General features: G+C 32.2%; 1 protein-coding gene across 2 annotated transcripts; it reads left to right on the top strand.

Moving 5' to 3' along the window:
* Positions 1 to 2037: 2037 nt before the first annotated feature.
* On the top strand, positions 2038 to 8299 carry LOC117912078 (vacuolar protein sorting-associated protein 32 homolog 2). Of its 2 annotated transcripts, XM_034826536.1 has the most exons (8): positions 2038 to 2207; positions 2335 to 2450; positions 4800 to 4899; positions 5875 to 5960; positions 6070 to 6161; positions 6808 to 6922; positions 7006 to 7195; positions 7994 to 8299. In XM_034826536.1, the coding sequence occupies exons 2-7, from the start codon at positions 2379 to 2381 to the stop codon at positions 7189 to 7191; spliced, it is 651 nt and encodes a 216-aa protein (XP_034682427.1). In that variant the 5' UTR covers positions 2038 to 2207; positions 2335 to 2378; the 3' UTR covers positions 7192 to 7195; positions 7994 to 8299. The 2 variants fall into 2 exon arrangements, with proteins under 2 accessions (XP_034682427.1, XP_034682429.1); XM_034826538.1 differs by lacking the exon at positions 2038 to 2207 and having other exon boundaries at positions 2297 to 2450.
* Positions 8300 to 9207: the final 908 nt, after the last annotated feature.

The following is a 9207-nucleotide window of genomic DNA, read 5'->3' as shown; positions in this document are numbered from 1 at the left end:
TTATTTTTTAATCACACACAATATATGCAAAACAGTTAAAAAAACAAAAGTCAATTAAATATATTTTTGTTTATGATAAATAAATAAATAATTAAATGCTTTATAAAAAATACTGTCACTATTTTTGTGGTTTTTAATAATGTTATTTTTCATCTATTAATTATGGAAAAAAAATACAAGATAACATCTCTTATCATATTATATTAAATTAACTTTAAATTAAATTATACTTAAATTGTTGATTTAAAACTTATTACTTAATTTATTATTTTAAATATTAATGTTGTTTAAAAAAATTAACTTAAAATTTATTATAAATCATTAAATTGATATATTTATTCTCATAAATTAAAATTATGGCAAAAGAAGTCGAATAATAATAAAGGTTGTGGAATAGTAAAAGAGACCGTGGAAGTAATAAAAACAAATAAAGTAAAAAGATAAAATGAAGACATATATTTAAGAATATGTTAATTATTTTTACTTATTACTTAAAGTTGTTTTTTATTTTAAGTTATATTATTAAGTTATTTTACTAAATATACTTAATTTACTTAATTTTAAGTTATTAAGTAACTTTAAATCATTAAGTTGGTTTATCAAATACCGAGTTAAAGTAATATTTTTGAAAGATAATTTTATCATAATAATTTCATTAATCAAGTAAAAAAAACCCAGTGAATTCAAGTAGATAATGAGTCTACTATTTAAGATGAGACAATTTGGAAATGGTTGTATAATTTAGAAAATAAATTTGACAATTTTTTATTTATAAAAATAGTTATTATGGAAAATGCAATTTTTTTAATAACAAATTTAAGATGTTTTTAATTATTTTTTGTGGAATATTATAAATAATAATTGAAAATATAAAAAATATTTTAAAAAATTTTACATTTACACATGAATAATAAATTTAAAAAAAAATTATACTTTTGAGACTCAATAATGTGGGGAGCTTCCCTCCACCTGTCATTCCCAAACTTTTGACTGTTGAAAGTAAGCAGATAATCCATCTAGTGCAAAAGGTGAGAGATTTCATTCTTCCTCAATGCTAGATGAAATGGATCAATTGGGACTTCCAGACAAACAAACCAACCCAATTAAAGTTTCTGGGCATTGAACACATGACTAATCACATCTGATGCTTGACCGACGGATTAGACAACATTTACATCCAAAAATCAATGTCAATTAGTCATTACACGCAATTAGCGACATTGACAAACGTAAATAAACAGTTAAATATATGGTCCAAGATTCTTACATAACAACCAACAAATGACACCAGTTAGTAGCTCTTGCTTGGTATGATTGCCCAATCCGCACTGAGATGATGACGTTGACTGTCTTATTAAGACTTGTTATTCGCCTTGATGACAATCATCATAAAGGCATGAATGTACAATCAACGTTATAACTATGATGACATTTATTCTATAAAAACTTTCGAGAAGTATGAAAAAAGTACGGTATGTACATACATAACCATTCAAAATAGTTGGATTCGTTCTTACTAGATTATGACTTAAACTTCGAAGGGTCGTACCCAAACACCTGTTCGAACATCCGAAAGAAGTTCGTCTGACTCTAATAAAGCTAGATGAATTGGTATCTAGTTGGCACAACACTTTCAAATAACAATTTTTTTTTTTCATTTTTTATAATATAATGTAAAATAATTTTCTCTCTTTCATACACAATTTATTGAAAACTTTCTATATGTGCGTGAAGAATTATAAAAATAAAACTAATATTTTATTTATCTTATTTCCAAATTAATTTGGATGAAAATTATTACATGGAGAAACTAATTCAATTTTTATTATATTTTTAATATTTCTTAAAATATTTTGATGTGTTTTGGATTTTAAAAAAACCTTATCACTAAAATCCTCGATATTCATTTCATTTAATTTCGTCTACCATAAAATCTTCTATTAAGAAAAATGTAACCGTCTGTCACGTATCAACAGAGCGACGGACCAATCAAAGTTTAGATTTTGAACGAAAAAGGTGAGTCAGACAGGAAACTTGAGTGACAGGCAGGCACCGGGCTCCATCTCTCCAACCAAACTCTAATCGGAGTCTTCCACCTATAGCGATCCTTCTTCTTCGTACTCTCCCAAATCCTCGAACCTATCAATTCGATCATGGTTCAAAGCGTTTTTCCTTAAAACGCTAGCGACGATTTCGATTTTTTGAAGGTATGTTGTTGTTTTTGTTTTCTTTTTCCCTCTTATTTGGTTTGAAATCTGTCAAGTGATTTTGTTTTTTGTGTTTCGAAAACAGATCGCTTTGATGTACTGATTAACGGATTCGATTTTGTTGCAGCGTTTATCAGATTCTTTGATTTTCTTGTTCTATCGAAATCAATCATGTTTACGCGTTTGTTCGGGAAACCTAAGCAGGAGGCCAATGCCCTAACAACATTGGACAAGTTAAACGAGGTATGGTGGAATTTTCTTTCTATTCTGTAAGCTTCCAAAAATTTTTTTTCTCGGGGAAAATATAGATTGTCTTGAAATGGGTGGTGTATTGGGAGATTTATCATAGTGATGATGCTCACACATGTATATTGATTGTTTGTTGTTTTTGAGAAGCATTGTTTTGATGTGAAATTGAAATTCCACAATGGTAACTAGTGTTCCCTTTCTTTTTTTTGATGGAAAACGTTTTCAGGAAATAATTTCCAAGGAAAAAGGATTTTTTTATTTTTTTTGGTGCAAAGAAATAAGTTATTAGAAAGTAACTCTATGAACCTGATAAATTTTAAAAGTTTGCCAAATTGCACAATCAGGTGATACAGGAAGCTCTATAGATTTACCAAAACATGTTTGGCAGATGGTTTTTCTTAAGTGTGTACTGGGTCTATTCCCAGATTTTCTTGAATGCAATTCCTTTAGAATGTTTTATGCTGTAGTATTCATGCTCATCCATCTCAAGATCATCAATGGTGATAGGCAATTAGGTCAAATTTTAATCATGCATAACTCTTTTGGGTACCCATCCTTGGGCTCTCATGCATTTTGACAAAAACTAAAGGTGATGACATGTGAAATGAATGCATGATGTATGGTTGACTTGGATACAAGTTTTAGGCTGTTGTTATTTATTCTAAATATTGCAGTTATTTTAAATATTTTAAAGTAGCGCAAAAGGGTGAGAGGCCAAAATCACACTTACATTCTCCTCTAATATATTACGAGAGAAGGCTACACATTGATGCATGTGCAAATGACCAAAACATTACGAAAGATACATAGGGATAAGAGAGCAAGAATTTTGAGAGTTTCGTTTATCCTTTTCAAGTTATTTCACACACTTGTGTTTATTATTTATAAGCTATTTGTAAAATCAATACTTGTAATAAACTAAGGAAGTTGCTGATCTTTATTCACTTTATAAGAGTTTGATAAAAAAATTGAACCTGAACTTTTTACGCTGGAGTTCATCTTTTATTTTTTTTTTTGGGGGGTGGAAGATTTTTTTTTTTACCTCAAAAGTATTTTCTAATGAAACAAAGTATTAGGACTGGAGTTTGCAGTTCATCCTTGTATGTCATGCTATAGTCGGTCCTGTAGGACCACATGGTGACCCTGTTGGAGTGGTCCTCCATGGCACCTTGTTAGTAGCTGGGTAGCCTATATAGCTTAATGGACCATACATAAAGCGGTGACTGCTGAAAAATATATTTAATGTTTTAAATTCTCCCTTTTCTTTCTATTTTGTGGTGCTTAATAATTTATTGTTGGAGCTTTATTACACTTGTCATGTTAACCAGTCCTCAATGCTTTTCATAATGTCGAGAAAAATGAAAAATTAGTTGTTTCTGTGTCCATAGGAGCTTTTATTTCCTGTTCACATGTCATGTTGTTAAGAGATCATTTTTTCTGGCTGAGCTTTGGATCATTTTCCAATTCGGTATCCTTCCAACAAGATCAGTGCTGCACCAAAAATAAAAAAAGGAACAAAAAGATTGGGCAGCCCTGTGATCCTCAAAAGCTCGTACAGACTCTCATTAAGTTCCTTTTGTAGTGGTCTAGGGTCTTGCTTGGGTTGGCTAATTGAACATTATTAAACTTTATAGGTAGTCTAAGTTGTGGATAAAAAGGTCATATTTTTGTTGTTTTCTGGAGGGGTGTCTTCTTTTTCTTTGACATCTCTTGTACATGCCTTGTGTATGTAGGTTGTGCCCCCTTTTATTAGGTGCTTTCTGTATGAATTTCTGTTTGCCTATCAAGAAAAATTGGGCCACCATGTGATAATTTTTATTTTGTAGTCAAAGTGTGCACCAAATGAGCATCATTTGATGAGTTTTAATTATCCAATTTGTACGTCCTCCTCTTGCAGAATTTTTTCAAAAGTTTCAACCATTCTCTCTCAACATTCCTCTTTTAATGAAAAGGAATTACAAAATTATTAAAATAAAATGAGTTTTGATGGATTTGCTCTACTAAATATAGCTATCAAGTGTAAGGTTAATTTCATTTTCCTTGTGTGACATGGGTTTTTCTCTGGAAGCCTCACACACCATACAGTCTGTACTGTATCCAAGTTACATGTGGTTATGAATGTTGCTTACCAGCTATTGTGAAGGCATCCTTGTTACTGCATTACTTGTGGGTGTATCTGGACTGGAAATGGATTATTAATTTGCTATTTCTGCAGGAAAGAATGTATTCTTTCTCTTGCAGAGCAGCTGATTTTTCTTTCTCATAACAGCAGAATTTATCATTGTCCATGTTATGCCAGATTTTATCTGCTAATTTTTCCTTTTTTGTTGTTATTATATTCAGACACTTGAAATGCTAGAGAAAAAAGAAGGTGTCCTTTTGAAGAAGGCCGCTGCAGAGGTTGAAAAGGCTAAGGAATTTACTAGAGCAAAGAACAAAAGGGGTATGATAGCTATATATACGAATTGTCACTAGTGAAAAGAACATTAGGTTTCGGTCTTCTTGTTTCCTGAAGCAATGCTCCATTTTTCTCAGCTGGTTTTGATTTCAATAGTTTGATCTTCATGTTGTATGATGTATGCCTCTTACATATATATGTCTCATCTGCTGTTTTCTTATGTGCATTTGGATATTTTATGAAAATAATGTATTTGCTTTATGTTTTATATAATATTCGGACAGAGAAGCTTTTTCCCATAGCATATGAAGTGAGTTTATTCCATGTTTTGCTTTGTATCATTTTTGGTTTCAAGAATAATATAATTTGCTCTAATAAAAAAAATAATATTACAATTTGCATTTTTTTGCCATTCAATTTTTATATCGCCTAGTTTTTCAACAATTTAAATATGGTATAGACATATAGTAAGGATTCCATTTGAAAGGGATGAATATGTGACTTCAAATGTTATGAGAAACTATGTGACTTCACATGTGGGCTGAATTCATAATATTTACCATTTTTATGTCTTCTTTTCATCTAGCATTAGAAGTAGTTTCACTGTAGATGGTATATGAGAAAGCAATCATAGAGCTTCTCTGCATAGTAAATTCTTTTTTAGGATCTTATGCTGATGATGTTGCACTTGCTTTCTCCCTTCCAGATCTCCTGTTGGTCACAGTCCTGATTATTTGATCATGATTATGTCATTAAGTCATGATCATGATCCATGTATGCAATGATGTAGTGATTTTGGATCTGTAATTTTGATATTTTGATTTTCCTAAGCAGAATAAATAAATAAATTAGAGAGACAAGAAGAATATAATTTATGATATTATTTCATTGCATGATTAGGTTTTTCTTATATATATATATATATATATATATATATATATATATGTATGTACACTCAAAATTTAAAGATGCTTTATTGAAACATTTTACCTATCAATTTCATTTATTTCCATTATGCAGCGGCAATACAATGTTTAAAGAGGAAGAGGCTCTATGAACAGCAAATTGAACAACTTGGAAATTTCCAATTGCGCATTCATGATCAGGTATTCTTGTAATGTTATGCCAAAATAAATAATGTTTCAGAAACAATGTGTTTAGTCATTTCATGATAACCTCACTTTAGATTCCATATGTTTTGGGTTGGGTTTTTAGATGATATTGCTAGAAGGTGCCAAAGCTACAACAGAGACTGTTGATGCATTGAGGACTGGAGCTTCTGCGATGAAGGCAATGCAAAAGGCGACGTGAGTTGCATTTTATTATATTTTGTTTCCATGAAGCTGCATTCTTTTGCTGGCCCTTACTACTATTAAATTAATGGATATTGGAATTTAATTTTAGTGATTTGTTCAGGACATTGTTAAGACACCTTGATGAACTGGAATCTTTTTCATTTGGACATTACTCTTTCCCTAGCATTTAGAGGACAATTCATCTCATCATCTCCTGAAACTAGAGCCATCATTGTGGATGATAGTAAAAAGCTGAAAACTACATGTTGTCATGAAATGTTAGATATGATCTTCAACAAGCAATCAGAATAGTTTTGTTTCAAATGCTGAGAAGACAAAAACAGACACATTTTAAATGCTGTAGAAAAGACAATGGGATGAATATAGGATTTGTCAATACACTCTTTTATGCATATAGCATGCCAAGGTCACTAATGTGACCTTTTCCTTTTTGGGTTAAAAAATAATACTGTGAGAATGACAATTGCATGAATCTCCTATCCTGCCTTGGGGTTGGTGTTAGCTCAAACTGCATATTTTCAGCATCCTGATAGCAGTGAGAAACGAGGTTGCAATTTAAAGTAATCCTTTGCATTTAAATGGACTACTATGTTAGAGAAAATTTCTCATATATTTTAAATGGCATGTTCTTATACAGGAATATTGATGATGTTGACAAAACAATGGATGAGATTAATGAGCAGACAGAGAACATGAAACAGATTCAGGAGGCATTAGCCACACCCATTGGTGCAGCAGCTGATTTTGATGAAGTATTGCCTCTAGAAATTGTAAACAATCTCTTTTATACACTTCTTCCATTGAAGAGTTAAATAAAATGTTTCTGTCATTACAGGATGAATTGGAAGCAGAGCTTGAAGAATTAGAAGGAGCTGAATTGGAGGAACAGCTTCTCCAGCCTGCCACAACTGCCCCAGCAGCACCAATCCCTGCAGGCAGAGTACCAGCCCGCCCAGCTCCTCAGAGGAACACTGCTGAGGATGATGAGCTTGCTGCATTACAGGCAGAGATGGCACTTTAAGAAGGTAATTTGCTCCTATCCCTATGTTCAACCCGATCTTTTATACCCCTTCATATACTAGTACAGTGGCAAGCAATACTTTGCTCTACTTCATGTTCCAACTGTCTTTGATTATTCAGATGCTGCTGAATCATAGAATTCACATACCACATGAAAATAATACCATGTGAAAGCACATGTGCATACTTCAAAATGGAACCATTATCAAATAAAAGGATGGGAGTTACTATAAAGAAAAGTGGTGATAAAAAATTGATGCCAATTCATTAGTTTCTGAAATTGAGCCTAGTCCTGCTATGAAAACTCATGAAATGCTATGAATTAAGGGACATTTGGATGTGCTATGGAAATGTCCGTGTTTTTTAGACAAGTAAAGTGTGATTTTGAGACATTTTTTATAGCATGCATAAAACATCAACTGGGTTTCCTTTTTACTTGGCCAATTACAGTGTTCTCTTCATATTGCACTTCCAACTAGTGTTTCCAATCTGTAAAACTCAATATGTCTCGTTCATTTCCATCTCACATCCATGTGCCAGGAAACTATATCGATCTGAAGTTCTGCATAAAACAAGTCTGAATTATTTAATGTTCTATTTTTTGGATTTGGTCTCAAAATGCATTGTTGAACTATTTTTTGCCCTTTATTAAGAGAAGAGCCTGTGCCTGGATCTGGATGCAAGCATTTTGTTCCATTTAGGAGTCGGTCTTGCATTTTAAATCTTTCATCACCTGAATGAATTACACTTATGTTTTGGCAATTTGAAAAGATCTGATTGAGTTTTACTGAATGTCTTGGCAGTTACCAATTCCAAGCAAAGACCATGTAAAGACTGGTTGTACTCTATGATTGATGGAGCCTGACAGCCTGTTACTTCACTCCCTGGACCCTCCATTTCCGTATTTATTCTTCAGCGTGCATTCACTGGTAAGGAAGCATTTGTATAGATGGCTTCAAGTAAATTACATTCCAAGTAAAATTACGTTCTATCTAAAATCTGTACCCTGCTTCTGTGGTTTCCTAAACGAGTTGGCCAGGATTGGTTGTGGACATCTTATATATCTATTTCTTATCAGTGTGATGAGATTCCCTAATTTTTCCTCGTAAGAGTTTTCACTTGATTGGCAGCTAGATATTGAACAAAAATAGAAAGATGGAATTAATAGGGGGTGGGGATTGGCTCCTTATGAGTTTTCCCTTTCCTATGAATTTGTCTTCAATCAAACCTAAGTGATGCTTAGAACTGATTAGAATAATGGAAAATGATTAATATCGATGAATAATCTTCCCATGACATTGCATGCATGTGTATGCACATCACCCTTCAAGCATTATCATTATTTCTTGAACTTATTCTGTTTGTCTGTTTGCCTTGGGTGGACTATCTTTTCATTGTTCTGTAATAATCTCCTCTTTAAACTCCCCGGATAGGATTTGTTTGGTAAAAGATTTGAAAGGAAAAGGGTATTTATATAGCAAATATTCTGGTTGAATTTCTTCACCCAGGCCTAGGGTTTTGAACTTTTTCATCCTTGTTTTAACCCTACCTTCTCGAACTGTCCAAGCATTTTGTCCAGAACCCATGTGCCTGTGTTGCCCTGAGGCCTCTTTTTGGCCCAAACAAATCTTTGATTTGTCTTGGGACTGAGCCGAACTGGGAGTACGAAGGACATTTATGGCTATTTTTATTTACATTTTGCTATTTTTCTCTGACACTACAAAGAAATCAGAGAAAAAAGTTTTTATTTTCCTATTTACTAGTCTGTTATTGTTATTTAGTTTTATTACTTGGGCATTTTTAAGGCCTTGCAGTGAATTACCTAAATATTTCATGCTCCAATTTGGTTGAAAATGATTGGTGTTTAGTCCTGAAAAGTTTAAGGGAAAGAAAATAGAGGAAAAATATATAAAAAATTTAAGAGAATCTATAAAAAAATTTATTTTATTTGGTTGTACACATAAAAGCTGAAAAAAGGTTTAGATTATTAAGAGTTTGTTGGAATTTTGAAAATAAT

Source organism: Vitis riparia, chromosome 4 (assembly GCF_004353265.1).
Source record: "Vitis riparia cultivar Riparia Gloire de Montpellier isolate 1030 chromosome 4, EGFV_Vit.rip_1.0, whole genome shotgun sequence".
Classification (NCBI taxonomy): Eukaryota; Viridiplantae; Streptophyta; class Magnoliopsida; order Vitales; family Vitaceae; genus Vitis; species Vitis riparia.
Note: the sequence above shows the minus strand (reverse complement) of the source record. Positions and strands in the feature narration are given on the sequence as shown.